This window comes from Chlamydotis macqueenii, chromosome 1 (genome assembly GCF_036417535.1).
Source record: "Chlamydotis macqueenii isolate bChlMac1 chromosome 1, bChlMac1.mat, whole genome shotgun sequence".
In the NCBI taxonomy this organism is placed as follows: Eukaryota; Metazoa; Chordata; class Aves; order Otidiformes; family Otididae; genus Chlamydotis; species Chlamydotis macqueenii.
In genome coordinates, this window is record NC_141556.1 from 143550282 (window position 1) to 143569802 (window position 19521).

At 39.1% G+C, this 19521-nt stretch overlaps 1 protein-coding gene and 1 non-coding gene across 3 annotated transcripts in view; both read left to right on the forward strand.

Annotated features, from left to right (window-relative positions):
- The window catches only part of SLC9A7 (solute carrier family 9 member A7), a 72267-nt gene extending 54421 nt beyond the window's left edge, over positions 1-17846 (forward strand). For both annotated transcript variants that reach the window (XM_086768828.1, XM_086768836.1), the window contains 4 exons: positions 3901-3964; positions 6526-6608; positions 10122-10227; positions 16034-17846. In XM_086768828.1, coding sequence (XP_086624954.1) covers positions 3901-3964; positions 6526-6608; positions 10122-10227; positions 16034-16282 — 502 coding nt within the window. In that variant the 3' untranslated portion in view covers positions 16283-17846. The remainder of the gene's footprint in view (positions 1-3900; positions 3965-6525; positions 6609-10121; positions 10228-16033) is intronic.
- Positions 13895-14084, forward strand: LOC147602301 (U2 spliceosomal RNA). The gene has a single exon (XR_015257601.1). It is a non-coding gene; the product is annotated as a U2 spliceosomal RNA (small nuclear RNA).
- Positions 17847-19521: the final 1675 nt, after the last annotated feature.

A 19521-nucleotide genomic window follows, 5' to 3' on the forward strand; every position in this document is an offset into this window, starting at 1 on the left:
AAGTATCAGAATAAATGGTTCCATCCATTTTAAAATTATGTAGTGGAGAACTTGAAGTAGCTCTATCTGCCTTTTTTTTTTTTTTTTTTTTTTTTTTTTTTTACCATTCCCTTCCATACAGTTAGTTTCCACTTTGTGTTCTACATTTTGTATGTCAACCATTTTCTCCCACACTGCTTAAATTACCGAATTATACATAGGCTTAGCATTTGAGGGATCAAATCTGAGTAACTGCTCTCCTGCATGTGATGCTGGAGTTCTAGCTGTAGAATAAGGACCAAGAAGGTTGGGAGTCAGTTAAGAGCAGAAATGTGGTGCTTTGGTATTGGGTCTTAGGAGCTCAATAGTAGTCTCTTTGCTTTTACAGAGTTCTTAAAGCATGAAAAGCCTTTTATACCTTAGAAAAACCTCCAAAACTTTAATTAGGAAGGAGTGAAGAAATAAGCTTAAATTGGACTTTTACTGTAGTATACTTTTGTCTACAGATTCCAGTAAAATTCCCAAGGCAGAAACAAGATAGCTGAACTTTATGTACTAGTAACTGTCTGTACTGATGTATTAAGGTATCTATCAAAAACAGAATTGATGCCAATGGGGGAAATAGATGGATTTTTCATGAGTTTGGCAATATATATGCATTGTTACAGCTGAAAGACTGCTCATATTCTTCATCTGACATCTGCTGTTAAAGAGTTACTTATTTGAATTGCTTCTGTATACCCTCAGGGAATCCACCCACAACTGTTGCAGTGGGCTTTCAGAAAGGGTGGAAGGGAAAACAAAGATGCTTGCTGGCATCTGCGCTGCCCTGGCCCTGGCTGTCCTCTGTGCTCCTGATCTCTGAGAGGGGATCTGCATAAATCAATCCAGTAACAATTTTTCTTAATTTAAAAACTGGTTAAATAAATGAGAACTGATACTGGCCTTTACAGCACATTTAAATTACGGGGAGCTTTTTAGATGTACTTAAGGATGTGCGATGGATTTTTTTTCTTTTAACTATCAGAAAAAAACTTATATTAAAAACAGACATACATCAGCTTTACTTGTACTTTTAATTAGGGAAGTAGTTAAGTAAGGATAAAGTAATTAAATGTTTTCTGTGCTTTTCTTTACTGTAAAGGAGACTGAGAGAGACCTGACTGGTTTTTGGTATTGCTTTGTTTCAGGTGATAAAAATGAGACTTTGTTAGAAATTTGGAGGTAGGGCCTGCAAAAATGTGATGCTTGTCATGAGACCAGGCTGTATTACCTTGAAACTTAAACAGGCAAACTTGCTACAAAAAATAAAACTTTCTGTACAATAGGAATATCCTGTACAGAGGATAAGAGACACAGTGTGCTGGTTGAAAGATAGAAAAAGTGGTTGTGGAAATTCAAAATAGTAATGTATTTTGTGTTAACCTGTGAACTGAGGAACACACTTCGAAATATGAACTTTAAGAAAAGTGACTAATAGAAAATAATTAATTGGAAATATTCAACATATAAATTCACCTGAAAAATAGCTTTGAAAAAAAATTAAGATGAACAAGTCTGATGTACTATTTCAATATTGAAAGAAATGTCTGTAATAAGATTTTTTTTTTTAAATTCTAAAAGTTGAACCATTTTAATATAGAAAAGCTCTCTTTTCCTGTGCAGCACAACAGTGAACCCAAACACCTGGCCTCTGATGTACTATGTCTTTCCACTGAACAGTATGGCCATCCTGTTTTGGTCCTCCACTAAGGCCCCTTCCCATGCCTAAGGGCAGTTAAAATCCCCAAAACAAATGCACAACCTTGTAAGTCAAGTCAAACTGAGACCTTCTGAATTATTTGGGTTTTGTTATGTACTGTGAAGTGAAAGGGTAGCCCAGTGAGTTACAACTATTTGGGGAATGCAAGCTATGCTCATCTTCTGGAATGAGCTTCTTGAACTCCTTGTTCGTATTGCCAGTTACACAGCTAACTTGAGTGTGGTTGCTGTGCATAGTGCGTTCAACCTCCCCAGTGTGCAGCTGGAGTTTGGAAAGCCACTAATATTTTCCTTTTATTTTTATGTTTATTTATAAAGGAATGTGCAATCTTACATATCTTGCCATACTAAGCAGGTTTCCTGATGTTGTTTGTCAGCTTTCTGCATGAGGCTTCATTAGGTAACTAGTTTGTCTGCAGAAAACCCTTCTTATCGTGTCTTCACTGCTTAGTGATAGCCTAAGCAGTAACACCTAAGCCCTTGTAACCTTTCAGAGCTCTTGTGTGTAGCGTTTTGTTGTAGCATGTATTACAATACAGTGCCTAATTTGTCTGTCCCCTGTTCCATTAAACTGATCAATGCCAATGAATTCCCAGGCCAAATGTGCCTAAGGGTTAAGATGTCTCTACCTGGACAAAGGAAGTGATGAAGAAAGAAAAAAGACTCAGGAAAAAATCCAAGCAGAGGACTGGATCAGCATGAGCTCTATATGAGGCTGCTGCAGGCTGTCTTAGAGTGACCTTCTGGATTTTCTCTGAACTACATTGTCATTTGAGGTCTTGGACTGTCCGTGAGTCCACAAGGATGACTTAAAACTTTAGTTCAGTGCCTACTTTTCTTCTTCTGTTGTTCTATTACAAAGTGTTGCCCTGAAAGTTATTTGAAGGTATTCCCTTTTTCTTTAATCCATACCATCTTCTGTGCCTGAAGGTAAATAATGTCTGGATCACTGTTTGCTTTATGCAAGCACGTGTCTCTGGGACACACAAATAATATGGTCTTACCGGCAAGGTTCTGCTGGTTTCTGGTGATCCTGAGGGATGTTGCGTAATTGGCATGGCTAGAAATAGCTGATACAAAGTCTAGGTAAGAAAGAAATTATGCTAAACCAGCTCAGTCCCTTCCAAGAGAAAGGAAATGAAGAAGTTAGCCATTTCAGGCAATACGTTTTTGTTATTGCATGCATTTTTCTACAGTTATGCAACATGGTAGGACTGAAACACAACACATGTGAGATTGTCAGTCTTACCTAACGTTTGAGGTTGGAAGTCTAGGTTCTACAAGAAAGTGCAGAGATTAAAGCATGAATAGGATTTAAAACTAGAGAAGTCTAATCTTAACAAATAACTACCCCCAAAACCAACCAGAAAAACCTGAACATAACTACAAGGATTAAATACCCATCTTGGACAGGAGCACTATGTGAAAGGATGATTCCGTAATAAGATGCTTACTAACTATGCAAAAGCAAGTAGATAGTTTATTATTAACATATTATTCTGTAATCATCCAGCAGCTTGTTATACAGACCCTCCCTCACTCAGGTGGGAGGCTGGACTAGACTGACTTCTTGTTAATCCAGCGTGGCTGTTTTCTATTAGGTGAATGAGACTTGCAGCAAATTAATATTGTGAGTCTCTATAAAGTATTTTTGTTGCTTCACACAGTGCATTAAAACTTGGTGAGTGCCTTTTTTTAATCATATATTTGAGCCATTCTCAGGCCTATCTGGCAGCTAAGTTATTTGCTGTGTCAAATATTTAGGCTGGGCTTATCCTTAGTCTCTGATTTCTTGCTACTGGACATGAAGGATGTTCTCCACTGAAGAGGATGTCACCCACAGCTCACTTTTAAAGCCAAAAATAGTATTTACCAGTGTCCTAAAAGAACTGGCAACAAAGGTAAGCAGTTAAAATTGACGCTGAGATGGAGTTAAAGCTGTTATCTGCAGGTAGTTGCTGATTGAGTGAAAAAGTGTATTATCTATAGCTATGTAACTGCAGGGGAATAATGAACAGCTCTTCTTCAAACTGTTCTATAACCTCTCTGAATGCAGCTTTGCTGGGTGCTTAATATGCTTTCAAAATGCATTCTGCCAAACTTACAGCATTTGCAACCCTCGGTAACACCACTTGCTTTGTTTTCCTAATGTTTCTGTAGGGTTGGGGTTGACCCAGATCAGGATCCTCCACCTACTAATGACAGCTTTCAAGTCTTACAAGGAGTAAGTAATTACATAACTTCTCTATTAAGCTAATCTTATTTCATAACTAAGACGATAAAGAACTGCAGAAGCCATGTGCATGGATAAAACCTTTCTCTCTTAGCTGGCAAGTCAGTAATGCATTTTACTTTATAATATTCAAGTAATGCCCACTGAAAAACCTTCTGTGGTGTTGGGTATAATGCTGCAGCATTTAAATTTTTACATATACTTATATATATAAGGCATCAAAAATCTACTAATCTACTAATACATTCTATTTAACAATGTGCTTTCCTCTTCCCCTAGCCATCCGACTCGCTTACTTTTAACGTGCTACAGGATAAATATTTCTACTTAAGACTGACCCAGAGATAATCCTCTTGGCTTCTGTTCAATAATTGATACCAAATTTTGGCCCTTGGACTTGCTTAGAATCAAAGATTAGGTTCACTAATCCAATTACATCTCCTGTATACTGTACCAACAAGCCAGCTGCATCTTGCATGTACTACCTGCCACCTGTATGAGGCAAAAGGAGCACTAGAAAATTGTCAATTCTATTCAGGAAGCTGTTGCTGTGAATTTTAAGTGCAGCTTTCTTTGCATTAGTAACAACCCAAGAGTTGACTTTTTTTTTTCCATGCAACACACTATTGGCAAACAAGACTATCAGAAGAATGTTGTTTGTAGCAGGAATTTCAGTTTTCCTCATCTATAAACTGAGTGAATTCACAGGAGTGAAAGGCCTGCAAAGCAAACCCAACCAAAACAACGTTTCCTGAGGCTTCGAGGCTTCACGGGGAGCTTCCTCTGTCCAGACCTTGGTTTACACTCTCCCAGATGCTGCTTGACACTAATTGTTCAGTAGCACAACTGGTTGCTTATGTAGGAACCTGCTAGGGGAAGCTAAACAGCAGGGAAGACAGATGACTTTGGACCCAGAGGATGCACAGGGTGCAAATGTGTGAACTGTGCTTTGTAAACCTCAGATTGCATGATGCTGGTATTCAGGCTGGTCACAGATACATGCACGGGATACTTGCTGTATTTGGGATCAGCTTGCTTATTAGTGGTTTCTCCTGCTTTGCCTTTTTTTTGTCACAAGTTGTACAGATAAAAGTTACTTGCTCAGGAAGTGTCTCTTTCATTGCAGAAACTGCATTAGGCATCTCTGTGTCTTTGTACAAGCCTGTGTCCTTTCTGAACTAGTGGATTTGGGTACCAAAAAGGGTGAACTTGGTTTTGTAGCTATCTGGAAGCAATCAGAAGGCCAGGCCTCAAAACACCTTCAACAGTGTAGGCCACAGTTATTGCATAAAACTGAGGTTAGGAAATGGTATTGTGGTAAGATGACTTGGGCCAGTTCAGACTGAGTTTGTCAGTATTTGAGGAATTGCTTTAACAGAGCGTGGGTATTCTGTTCTCATTCAATGTCTGGGTGGAAATAACTTGTTTGCTTTTTTTCCCATGTAAACATAAAGCACTTACCCATTTGTTTCTCTTTTTAGCTGTGCATTGTGTTCCTAGTGGACTCTATTAGTCAGTTCCCGTTGGATTGCTTTTTCTTTCACCAAGCCAAGATTAGTAGTGTGCCATAGTTAAAGAAAATATATCATTTTGGATGGGGAGGGAGTGAAAATGTACGAAGCTTTAACTCTTGGTGGATCATGGATTTTTTTTTTTTTTTTTTTTTTTTTTCTTTTCAGATCAGAAGTACATAGGGCAATCCCATCTTGTTCTTTTTCCAGTAGTTTGGAAGATGATCTGTACAAGGCGTTCTCACTTCATCTGTTTTCCTGTGTTTAACTTTGTCCTCTGGCCAAAAAACCCCTCCAAAATTCCAAGCAGTAACAAGAGTGAAAACAAATGCAGCTGCAGACCAGCTGATGCAATGATTTGCAGCACAGCAAGGAAAGGGATTATATTTAACACTCTTAGCACTCCTGAGGTTGATCTAGCACTTATGAAATATGCGTGATCTTCCTCAGTTGTGATTTTATGTGGATTCCCTGTTAGACATATTTCTTGTAACTGTGATGTGTTTGATCAGGTTTGCAAGAGGTTATCAGGTATGGTAAGTTCTGTTGCTTCCTTGGAGGAGCAAGAGGCTTAGGGAAAGGACATCAAATAGACATAGAGTTAAGGAAATCAACCAAGCAATGAATAGGAATTAATCTGGATTATTCCAGTTAATTTATTTGGGGAGGGGAATGGGGACAGGGTATCAACAAGGCTTATTTGCCAGTTTTGGACTTATTTCTATCGCCACTACTACATTAACTGTGTGATAAGCTTTTAGACTCAAGGGAACTTGGTGGGAGAGGGCTCTTTAAGGTAATTTGAGGATAACAAAGAGAGTCTACTTCTCTGCACAGTTATTTCTAGTCCTAGGGAAAGTAATCTCAGTATAAGCATGTCTCTGAATAGCTTTCTTCTATGGTCTAAGTACAGCATTGAAGTAATTTGGCTTTTTTGGGACAGGATATGATAATGTGAATGCTTGGAATGTGTGATTTTTTTTTTTTTTTTTTTTTTTTTCTGCCTGAAATAATGGAATATGTTTTTATCTTATATTTTAGGATGGCCCAGATTCTGAAAGAAGGAACAGGACAAAACAGGAAAGTGCTTGGCTCTTCAGGCTATGGTATAGCTTTGACCATAAGTATCCTTTTGAAAACACAGCTTAGCTTCAAGATGAGCTGTTCCGATTTTTTTCCTTTCCATGTACCCACATGTAGCTTTAAGCACTTAAGGAGTCAAACATGAGAAAGATCATGTATTTGAGAGGTTCAAGGCACAGAACTGAAGCTTGAACTTGCTGGTTCAGAAGATGGACCTTCACCTTCTTTCATGCATGGTATGTCACACTTGCCAGGGGATGAAAACCAGTCAGTTCTAGCAGCTGAGGCTCTTTCCTAAACAATAAGACAGCCAATTAACTATTTCACATCCTCTGATTTGGTCCATTAAGCTGTTCTCATCTTCACTGATGCTCAGAGCACGGACTAGTTTTCCAGTTCATTGTACATGCCTAGCCCCCACCTCACTGCTCTGAAGAGCCGTCTGCTTTTGTTATGAAGTCCTCTTTGGAAGTCCGTTATTGATACAGGAAGTTCTGGACCTAAAAGTCTGTGTGATCCAGCTTATTCCCTACCGTATATCCTGAACTTCCTATGGGTGTTAAAGCATAAAGTGTCCTTGCATGTAAATAGAACTGTTTAGAAATTATTATTATACTATGTACATAGCCTTGTTTAAGCTACTGAGCTTCTGTGTAGCTGTCCTGTCTTTCACACTTGTGTTCTTTTAATCTACTTAGCAAATTCTTAATCAGTGTATCTTACAGCCGCCCCTCCTTAATAGCTTACACTTACTTAGTGGAAAATGGGAAAGCTAACCTTGTGGCTATGGCAAGTTACTTACACTTGCAAATTCAAAGAAGTTTCAGTTCTTGATTCCTAGTGATTTCCGGGGCAGTTAAGTACATATCTGTGACAAGGCCTTAATTTTGTCACAGCTTGCATGTTAAGTCTTCTCACTGGAGTCTTGTCCATTGGTGTTTGAGATATTGCTGGCCTGGCTGGAGCATAGCAGCTTCTTTCCATGCCTTATGCATCAAGATTTCCCACCCAGGGAAACCCAGGCACAGGGTTGAAAGCTTTCAGATCCTAATAGCACTTGCCTGTTCAGGAAAAAAAATCTGCTTGTGACTAATGCCTTCAGATGCAGTAGTAGTGGGCCAAAGCCCAGAAGGGTGTGTATGTGCTAGTTTAAATACTCATAAATTGTATTAATTTTTAGTTAACCCTTTGTGTAGTGGCTGGTGTCAGTGTATTGAGATCAATTTTTGTTATTTAAAAAAAGACTCCTGGGGTAGGAGCACTGAAGGATCTGGCAGTGGCTGGCTTTTTTTTTTTTTTTTTTCCCTTCTTCTTCCTTGAGAAGGAAGTGGAGCTACACTTTTCCCTTGCCTTTACAAAAGGGATGTGCCTTATGAAAAAAGGAGTAGTTGCCAATGGTGACTTCCCCTCTGCTGACACCAGCACAAGTACATTCCCCAGCAGCTGCAGCAAAGGCAGGGGCAGTGCTAGGTAAAAATTACAGCTTCATTGTCTGTTTCACAGAAACTTAAAGGATGCTGGTAGTGCACTTGGTTTTTTTTCAGTGGTGACTAACAATCTTTAAGGAAGGTTTCTGTGAAGTTTGTGCCAAGGAAGCTGACATTCAGAGGCAGAACTGTCATACTGTTCTACCTTAGAGAGGGAAAATTCTGCATCTTCTGTTGCAAGGAGGTATTCAGACAAACACGGGCTGAGTGGGCTTAAATTGCATGAAAGGGATGATCCTTAGAATTGTCACCTCTGTACTCATGGCTAAATGTCAAAATATTTTTTGCTGATGCAGTCACTTGGTCTGTGTGTGGAAAGGCAGATTGTCTCTTGCAAGGGAACTTAACGTGAAAAAGATGTGAATAAGATGCATTTGGCATTGTGCTGCAACGCTGGCTATTTGCCTGCAGAGCTCTGTGTGGATGGATAACCATTCCTGTGGAACACAGAGTTCATTTAATGTCATGGGCTGTTCTCTGGGTTCACCCACAATTGTTAAACATCAAGAAAACTGCAACTTTGAAGTACAAGATGTCTTCTACTGTTTTGTTTTTGGGTTTGTTTTTTTTTTTGTTTGGTTGGTTGGTTGGGTTTTTTTATTATGACTGAGTCACTGTGTGCTTGTCTGCCCCAGGGCAGTGGGGAGGCTGGTAAGTTAGTGTGAGGGGGAAGAGTTTATTTCTTTCCAGGACTGGGTGTAGCCACACTGTTACTGGAGGAGGAAAGGAGGAAACATAACTCTGCAGAGGCATAATCATGCTGTTATAAGCTCAAGTAAACAGGCTATGCTAGGCTCTGCTAAAGGGGAGGGATACATCTCTGCTAAAACAGCCTCTTTGTAACCCCTTCTTTCCTCTGAGCATCTTGATATGTTGAGAGGATCAGATAAACTGTTATTCACAAATGGACTTGTCTCTCCCTGTGCTTTTAGAGGCCTAAGAAAGTAACTAAAATACTTGCAATATATATTTACATTTAAAATAATCAGACTGACTTAAAAAACCCAACCCAAAACCCTGTGGTCCTGATTTCAGACAATGTTTGGAAGTCTTAGCACTCTCCTCCTGAACTCTGTTCTTGTGCCAGTCAAGACCAGTATGCTGCTCTGTTAGGAAATATTACTTCTCGGAAAGGGTAGTCAGGCACTGGAATGCACTGCCCAGGAAGGTGGTGGAGTCACCGACCATGGGGGTGTTCAAGAAACGTTTGGATGTTGTGTTGAGGGATATGATTTAGCTGAGAAGTATTGGTGATGGTTGGACTGGATGATCTTTTAGGTCTTTTCCAATCTTGATAATTCTGTGATTCTGTGAAATATGGAGTTGCCTGGGGCAGACCTATAAAAAGAGGTTTAAAGACATCTTTCTTTCCCCAGCTCGTGCCCCTTCAATGTAATCTGGGTAGCACTGCTTTCCTTCCACACTGTTACATGGTTCTTGCCATACAGTTCGCCCTTTGCCTTCCTGAGTCTACATGTGGTATGTATATGTGCACTGCAGAGATGTCTTTGAGCCTTACCGGAGTAAGATCTCTGGTTGCATCTTTGTGGCTCAGTGACCAGCTAGCAGTTCAAGCAGCTGCATTTCTTGGAGGATGTTGGATGGACAGTATTTCTTTATTTCCCTGTGTTGAGTCACATAAGTATGTCACCTTGTTACCTCCAGCTTGCAACCTTGACACAATGCTCCCATCTTCAGAGCAGAAATACCCTTGGACCTGCTAACGCTAAAGAACTTGTATCTCTGTTTGCTCCTTTTGGCTCCAGAGGGCCCAAAAGCTGGAAACATTGCAACTGTTTGAAACTTTTTAAGACGAGAGTTAGCTAGTTGTGCTTGCACAAAATGTGTGAGTAAAGAAACTGCCCTTGAAAAGATCAAGGGGAAAATGTTGGGGGGAAGATGTTTTTCATGTATTTGTTTACAAATGCAGATTTTTTCCAATTGATGTTTTATATAAAGTTATTGCGCAGTACCTAGATCAAAGGCAGAACCCCATTTATGTCCAGCTGTCTTTTTGTTTTCAATAGTGATTTTTGAGTACTGATGTGTTTTCCTTAACTAATGAAGTTATTTAAAGCCAATTCTCACTCACAGTGGCCCTCCATTAACCACAACTCTACCCAGCTGGTGTGGCCTGATAGCCCGCTGCCTGACGAGTCCCCAGGTCTATGATGTAAGTAGAATGACTCAATACTTCTGTGTTTTGTTTTTATTTAACTTCAGGAAAGCATTTTTTTTTTCTTTTTAGGCAAAAGTTTGGTGTGATGCACATATTGTAAGAAGGTGCTGGTTTGTCCTAGGCAGAAAAGATTTAATCTCCGCTAAGGCAACAGCTTCTTTTAGTAAAAAATCAGAGATAATCTTATTGTTCAAATAGTACATTAAAAAAATTACACTTACAGATATTGGAAAATTACAGGCCTAATCAATAAACCAGTTCTTAGTGAATCTCTTGGAAATATTCAGTCCCTTCTTAACACTTTGGTACAAGATTCTTTTCCTGTTACTGCTAAAGTTGTGTTGAGGTCTCCTTCAGAGAAGACACTGACACATTTACCAATGCCGGAAAGAAATCTGGTAGAGCTTCCCCTCATTGTTTCCACTGTGAAACTTGAGATCGCATTTCACAAACCGTTAATCAGTTACTTATCTCAGTCTAGCAGGTCACTATTCTGTCTTTACAGCCATGTCTTGCAATAATTAATGCTTCATTCTCCTGTTACGCTTGGCTTGCAGAACCCTGATACGTCTCATTGCTATCTGTACACTGCTTCTGAAATCTGCAACTTTTCATGAGCCACTTGTAAATAAAACCATAGTACTATGTGGGATCACTCAAATTTACAGGTTCTCTGGAATGGCAACATCTCTGCTATGTTTAAGGAGTCTTGGACCAGATTTCTCTTAATATTTTCCTAGAAAGTTATGAATTCCACTTGGAGCTTGGAAATGCTTCCCTGCATTTCTTTCTGATATCATTAGCATCTTACTTTTACCTGATGGTAACATTTCAAAGAAATTTGAAATGTCTGCTGCCTATTTGGAGCTGTTAGTAATGCAAGAAATTGGCCTTGTTCCCATCTTTGCAATGCCACTGGAGATCTTCAAACAGATCTAGGCTGGAAGGCATCCATCAGACCAATTAGCCTACTTGTGTGTTGCCCATGTGTCTCTCTCTGTATGATCTGATAAGATTAGTTATCCAGCAACTGAGGATCTAACCAGAATGAACATGCAAGCTTTGGCTTTCATTTTTCTCTAATAATTGGGCTCTTTTTTTCTCTTTGTTCTTCATTCTTTAATTGGATTGGTTCTGTGACACACACACACACACTCCCTCCTTGGGATGTTAACTTCATCATTAAAACTGCTTATAAGGCTGCATACTTTTTCAAGGTATATAATGTGGAACTTTCACATTATATTTATATATATGTTCCTATTTCAGTGCATTGTTGCATTAGTCTTGGGAAAGCATATAATTTTGAGATTTTATTACTAGTTCCTTGTCAAGATTCCTGAACTCTGCAGTTGCTTTATTGCTTTTAATTTCTTTGCGTGGCTGGCTTTGCTACAGCACCGTAGCACTACAGCACTAGCTAAAAAGCTGTGGAATCTTTTGCCTTCCTATTAAGTGCAAGTGAAGCAACTGAGAGCGCTGTGTCTTTGGGGGAGTCAGAAACTGTTTGGAATAGTTGTGTTTTTGTGAGGTATTTCCAGGAAAATGGAAGGGTACATCTGAGAGAATTAAAGACTGAAGACTTCGAATTCAACAAACAAAAAAGTCTGTAAATACTCAACAGAATGTAATAGAGCTGGAAAATGTGTTTCAAAAAGAAGTTGTAAATCTTGGATCTCATTTAGGTGCATGTCTGAGCAGTTATGACATCTATATAGAGAAGAAAGAGAGGAAAGCATACAAGTATGTGTCTGTACTGACTGTATATTTGTGTATTGTTTTCAGCTTTTGTTAGGTTTTTTTTTCTCTGGCTTTATTACAACCTTATTAGAATTCATTTTCACTTCTGTGAGTAGGAGTATGTCTTTTTAATTAGATGCCAAAAGGGGGTTTTAAAGTCTGAAAGTCAAATAATCTTATTACATAGTCCACCTACAGCCTATTTCTAAGCATGAGACTGTGTCCTCTAAGCTTGACTTTGCATGGTGTACATGTAAGGTTCTGAGTCAGCATGCAGGGGTGAGGTACAGTGGATGTTCTCCAGAGCTGTCGTTACTATTCCGTGCTAATGTTCTCCCACAGCTTTCAGACTGTGCCATTAGGCTCACCATTAAGTGTTTCCCACCCAAACAGAAACCAAGTTGGAACTTAAAAGCATGAGAGGCTGCTGTAGTTAGTGTTTAAAATGATCATTTTCAAAAATTCACTCCTGTTTTTCTCTCCTGGTGTTATCTTCAGTGTGTGACCATTTAGCAAGGGCTTTCCAATTTATCTCAAACTAATGTAAGTCACTTTTTTCTTCCCTCTGATATATCCTTTGAAACTTTCAGTAATTCTCTGTGTCGTCAACCATTTATCCCATTTGGAAGAGGCATCTGTGTTGTCACCTGCTCTTTCTGATGAAACACTCTTGGGGATTTTTTTTTTTTTCCACTTGTTTGTTCAGGGGTGTGTTTTCTGTTCTACACATGCTCCTAACCTTTTTTTTTTTAAGTTTAGTTCCTGCACTGTACACAGTATGACAACTTGATATGAAAGTAGAGAGAATTGAATTACTTTTCTAAACATGCAAGCCCAGTAAAGAAACTTCATTTGCAGTCTGTATAAGTCTTGGAGGAGGTAACTGCCAAAACTGGTAAGAAAACTGTTCAGCCATGCCTCACCCCTCCCCTTTCTTAGTGCTTCTTGCTTCACTGCAAAAATTGTTTAGTTTTCTTGATGAATTTGAACTCTGCTGAGAAACAGAGAAACTCTAAGCGGAGCATCAGATTTAAATTGTAATATATTTTCCATGTATACTAATTGATGCTTTTATTTTGGAGCCACAAGTTAGTTGACTTCTGATACAAGTTTTGTCACCCATGATGCCTGTATTGTATTCGGCACCAGCAGCGTACATGGTGACTACTAGTGCTTTGTATGTGCGGCGTACCTTACATGTGCTTCTTTTTGCACTGCCTTAGGAGGCAATAAAGACTGCCTTTGTGGGCAGTAACTCTAAATCAGTTTTAGCCATTTTAATGTCTCCAGCACGCATTTTTAAGAGCATGAGCAGGTTTTATCACAAATGGGAGAGAATGCTTGAGGTCCCTCAATTTTATGGTCAGCACATCAAAGCAAAATTCAGTCTTTTGTAAGGTTTTGGATTTAGGCACTTAGCCATTCTAGTTTGTCAATTTAAGTAGTGGAGTTCAGACTTAGGTTTTTTGAGTGAATCGAAGCTGTTCCTTCAGAACTGTAGGGGATTGCAGAGGCCAGTTTAGGGTTATTCTTGGAAGAATTTCAAGTCTTGAGGGATCTACTTGGATACATTTCCTGTCTTTCAAGAAATAATTGTTCATGCTGCACAGTAGGTTTATTCACGCATCCTATTTGCTTGCAAACATAGCAAATCCATATACTACATGGGATCGTTCATGTATGTTCTCTGGGAAAATACGAATTCCCTGCTGCTTGTGGTGCTATTCAGAAGTGAAATAAGAGGAGCTTGGCTCATACAAGGCAATGTTTATTCAATGTGCCGAGCGAAAGCTCAGTGTTTTTTTCTGGGACTTGATCATGTTTATGTACTTGTAGCCTGGGACAAACCAGCGAAGACTGAGTTAGGACTTGCTATATAGTATAAAGCCTGCAGCCCTCTCCTCTCAGTATCATGCTTCTGAGAGCTTTTCAGCCTTTTGGGGAAGGTTAAACATAGTGTATGCTCTTACCAGTTCTTATGTGGTAGGTCGTTGCTGCAAGGACTTGCTGTTAAATGACATTTTGGAGCCAGGAGAAGCTCTGGGAGCTTGCTGCAGCCACTCCACACATCGTTCTGGTCTTGCAGTACCTTCTGGTGTGCTGACAGCCCTGCCTTTCCCTTCCTGGTGCTTCTCCAAAGGCTAACACCATGATGGGCAACTTGTGATATAGCTTCTCTAACTTCTTAAAACATAACCAGTCTACAGTCATAAACTACTTCCTTCTTACTCATTTTCACTTTTCTGCTTTATATCTTCATTTGAATGTCTCTTTTTTTTTTTTTTTTTCCCCCCTGTATATGGAATATATAGGGATATCAGATTTTCCTGAACAGCCAATTATTTTGTGTACCTTTTTTAAGCATCTTGGTCTTGTCCCTCAGACTGTCACTTTTTTTTTTTTTAATAGAAAGCTTGTTTCTGCCTTGTTTCAGCCTTTCAATAGAAAGGCTGTTTCTGCCAACTATAGCTGAACCCTTTGGTTTCTGCCTTTTTTTTCTTTTTAAGATAGTGACATTAGTTCAGTGTTTTCTTTGCAAGCAAGCATCCTAAACTGTATTTGCTCTTTGAGAAACAGTGCTTTGTGTCACAGTAACCCTGTCTCTAATAAGTGATGATAAATTTGGATGCCACAAAGGTTCTGAGAAATTAGCATTCATTCTAAGTAGGGCTTGTCTTGCACCTGACACTGATCTGTACCATTTCTTTCGTTGGTTTTGGTAGACTCCTGACACCTCTTTCAGTCCTAATTAGTTAAATATTCTGTATCATCTAGAGGCTCCTGCTGCTTTATTTTGTCTTATTCTGAAATAACAACAGGAAGTTTTATTCAGCCAGGCACTGCTGACAGCTTAATCAATGTTTTCAATCCCAAGTGCCCTGAACTCCTATTCTGCAATATGGGTAGGGTTTTCTGGTCAGGCTGATCACAGGCATCCTATCTCCTGTAGTCTGTATCCTCCTTCCTTTGCCCAAGTGGCAGAAAATGACATATGTTGAGAATGTAGCCTGATCAGTGTCCAGCCTACCAAGGAGAAGAGCAATACACACACTTAGATTTCAGCTCTTGCTAAGCAGTATGGAGGTATTTGCATGGGAAAATTTTTTGCTTTCAGTTGCGAGAAAGCAAGCTTATAGTACTGACAGAATTTTCTTCAAATATGAGGAAACCCCATTTTCTGATGAATTCAGCTGTTTTTCCTTTTAGCAAGGCCATGTGAAACAGGACTGGAACAATTGCTTGCTGTTGTATTATGCTGTGTGGGGAAATTAAGTGTTTTGTTACACTTCAGCAATTTCTAGACCTTGACCATATATTTCATCCCATCTCTGCCAAAATAAATTCATAGGGTTTCATGAGTCTCTTTGTTAAATGATTTTGAAAAGAAAATGTATCAGAACTAGTTACAAAACTATGAAGCACGCATTTGTATCCATCTTTCTTACTTTCATGGTTCAGGAGCATTCCTAAGAACTAGGTCAAGTAATTTGCCATTTAGTACCAGGTAAACAGAGTAAGCAGATAGTTTAAAAGAATGTGTTTTGTTTTCAATCTGTAACAAAAATTTGTCGAGGAAGCCTTGAATGTAAAGAATTTGGGCATAATGAGTTGTTATCATTTTGCATAAGTCTTTTACTGATACAGTTGCCTATTTAGTGAAAGCTGCAACCCTGACTTTGTAATCGGAATTAATTGTGCTTGGTCTCCAGTCTTTTTCTTGTACTGCATTCTAAATTGTCATGCAGAACCCAGTGTATACTGCTTATCTTTCCTGTACTTCTGGTAAACTTCCCATGCTGTTAAATCCCTAGTTACCTGTCTCATAATATAGTTCTTGGATTCAGCTCCCCCTCATCTCTCCGCAATAGCAGTAGTAATACAGGGAGCAGTAAGCTGCTTTGCGAACACTGGGTTCAAGGTTATTTTTAATGTTTCTCAAGGTGAAACTTTACCGTTTGCTGCTTCTGTATTGACACATAGGTAAACTCTTCTGTTCTGTTACCTTCTCAGCAAAGGCCAAATGCTGTGCACTGTACCAAGATTTTGCTTCTTTTTCCAGAATCAAGAACAGCTTAGAGAAGAGGATTCTGATTTTATTCTGAATGATGGTGACCTTACTGTGACATACGGTGATACAACAATAACTGCAAACGGTTCTTCTGGCCCCCATACAGCTACCACTAGCCTTGATGGCAGGAGAACAAAAAGTAGTTCAGAGGAAGCACTGGAACGTGACTTGGGAGCAGCAGATCATGAAGTTACAAGCAGGGGTACCCGGCTAGTATTTCCTCTGGAAGACAATGCATGATTACTGACTCAGTAAAAGTAACTGTTGCTCTACGGATGGATCAAGGAAGACTGCAGGCCACTGTGTCACTTGAGGTGGGGATGTTTGTTTAAACAAGTTAATGTGCATAAGTGGTTTTACTAAGGTCTGAAGATGTCACCTACTTTTTACTCAAGATGCTGACAGTGGGTTTTTCTAAATGTCTGAAAGTAGACAAATGAGAGAACTGGTCATTCTCCTCTTTTCAACCACTTATTGAATCCAAGTATAACTAGCATGCTGCAATTGTCTTGTTCAGCTGCAGCAGCTCTCTCTAAAGAGAGGTATGTGAAAACATTGCCATAGAACTGAGCTTGTCTTGGCTTAGCTTGGGAATGTGGAAGAAGAAATATAAACACGATAATTATTATGACATAAAAAGGGGGGTGTGTGTATCTGAATGGGGAGAGATCCACTGTTAACTTCTCTTGTGGGGCTGAGGAAACTGTAAAGTAAAATGAATCAGTATACATTAGGACTACAGATGCGTGAACACAATGCTCTGTGGGGAATCTGTTACTACAAGCTGTACTTAATATATTTCAGGGGGAAAAAAAGGAAAATCAGATTTCTCCACTGACCATGCATTTAAACAGGAAAGCAGGAAGAGCTACTTGTCCCTTTAGCTTTGGGCAACTTGCCTGTTACTATTAGCCTAACTCCTAGTGCCTCAAAAGAAAAACGTCCAGCTTCCTGTGGTCTAAGATATACCAAACCCGACACAAGCCCGGAGCCAGGCTCTTTCAGGTAGAAGTCATGAGGTAAAACTTTCTCTTCCTTAAGGTTCTTAAAATCGGATGAAGACAGTTGAAAACCCATCTTGGGCTGGGGAAAACAGCAGTTAAGAGGAGGAGGAGGCGGGGGGGGGGGGGCGGGGAAGAGAGGCAGTATTGAACTTGCATGGAACTATGAGGTTTCATATTGCTCAGAAGAATCCATGGACTCTGCTTACAGTTCTTGTGTGTGATAAACAGCAAACATCTAATTAAACAGAAACACAAATACTCCTGGCTTTACCATTTGTGACCATCCAAAAGAAAGGTGTTTACTCTTGTTCTCTTTCGCAGAGTAGATGTGAAACTTCAGTGAGGCATTGTACAACAACATATAAAGCTACAGAAGTGACAAACTGTAGTATCATCTTAAATGTGAAAAGGGAAAAATCTTTGCCTAGTATTTAGCCCACTTACACGTAGGCTAGCTTTAACTTATTGCTAAATGCTTTTTAATTTCCGAATAAGGAGATATCATTGTCTTTGCCAGTAGCTGAAAACTTATGCTTCGAAGAGCAGTTCAGCTATTTAAAGCATGCTAAAATGTGATTTCATTCTCATGTCTGAAAAGGTTTATTTTTTTAAAGAGTTCTGTGGCCCACTAATGTGATGTAATATCAGTTTGTCTAAAAAGTGTGTTTTTCTTGCTGCCATTTCAGTTGTTCCTCTCATAAAATTGTTTGTGAGTAAATACCCACTCTGTTTTTTCTTAACTATTAAACTTAACGGGCTAACTTCGGTACGAGAACTTACTGCTGCAGAGAAACATTGCAGTCATATTGTCTAGTCTGCTTTCTTTAAAATGGTTCTCTAATGAGAGATCTACCTCCTTGTCTGTCCCTCCAAGGTAAATCTGTAAAGGGCACTGATCTGTAATGACTGTATGACATTATTAAGAAAGGAGACATGAGGAAACCAGAAGCACTTTTTGTGGAGAAAACTGGAAAAGCAATACAGTCTGAGCTCCGTTCTTAAACGGTGAAGAGTAAGAAACCCTGATGAAGATCTCTGAGCAGAACAACTCATTTTCAGTTCTTCTCTACTTTAAAGGAAGACAAAGCAGAGAGCAATGATCCATGCTATTTATACCATTTACATGGGTTGTTTTTCTACTGCCAGCTACTTTAAAAAAAAAAAAAGTTTCTTCCTAAATTACAAAACCAATTCCATTTATTTTGGACAAGTCTTTGGGACTCATGCTGTCCATGCTGAGTGACTTGAGACTTCTACAGCAATTAATTTATTACCTGAGTCATATGGACCAAATTTTGGGTTGAGATGGTGAAACTTACCCCAAATAAATGGATTTAATACAGTGAGGCAAACCTTTACATGTAGCTTGGAGCTGAAGCTTACCAAATCACTTTAGCTGAAAAACAGAGCTTTATGCAGAGAGAGATCTGTTCTTTGGAAAAAAAAAGATCATGTACAGGTTCTGGAAGTAGAAATCCTGTTTCATTAGCTTCCTCAGGAAGACTGAGTCTTTCGAAAACATCAATAAACCATCCCAGTGCAGATGCTTCTTGTCTGTGTTTATAATTCCCATAGCAAAAATACGCAGCTGAATGAAGATCGCCAGTAAGTCCAAAATGTGATTGTGAATGAGCAGCCAAAGTAAATGGATCATTGGTGAGAGGTGAGAAATAGTAGTCTAACTGTCTATTCAAAAATTACTTAAAACACTTATCCAACATAGTGAGGAGAGGCCCGTATACAAAAGCTTAATTTTTATTCATATATTACAACAACAAATTTTATTTGTTGATTTTTATCTATTTTTCATTTTTAATCTTCTTCCAAAATTGGACTTCACTGTCATCAAAAGGTAAGCTAAAGCATCTAGCGATCTCACTAGTGACACTGATCCTTGTACAAAATTCCCAAGGGACTAACTTACTGAAAAACGGGGAAAAACAGAAAAAACCTGCTTGTCCTGAAACATTGTGTATTTCACTAACTTACTAACAGATCCTTTTTTTTTTTTTTTTTTTTTTTTGTATGTATATCCTTTTGAAAGAATAGTTTAATACTTTCAATTCATTTCCAGTAAGACCCTGAGCTGGCAAGAACTTGCCCTAATCATACAGCAGATAAGTAATTTGTTATGACCTCGGTGGGAAGTTTTGACTAGAAAACACAGCTTAAGATTGTAATGAACAGGAGCTGATAGGTGTCAGTATCCTCTTCAAATTGAAAAAGAAAACCTGGAAGATGATGGTCTTCACTGCAAAAACTATTGCTACACCAGCATAGGGTGTTGCAGCCTATGTGGCTGCCTTTATAGTTGGGACTGAGTGATTTCTCCCCGTAGGTTTTTGCTTGCTGCCTTGTTAACTTAGTGCTGAAAATCTTCACCTGAAGTTGCCAAGGAATCTGCGAACTTCAGTCCCTGGGCATGGGCCAAATGAAGTCCCTAATCTTCTTTCAGTGCTTCATAGAAGCTAATAC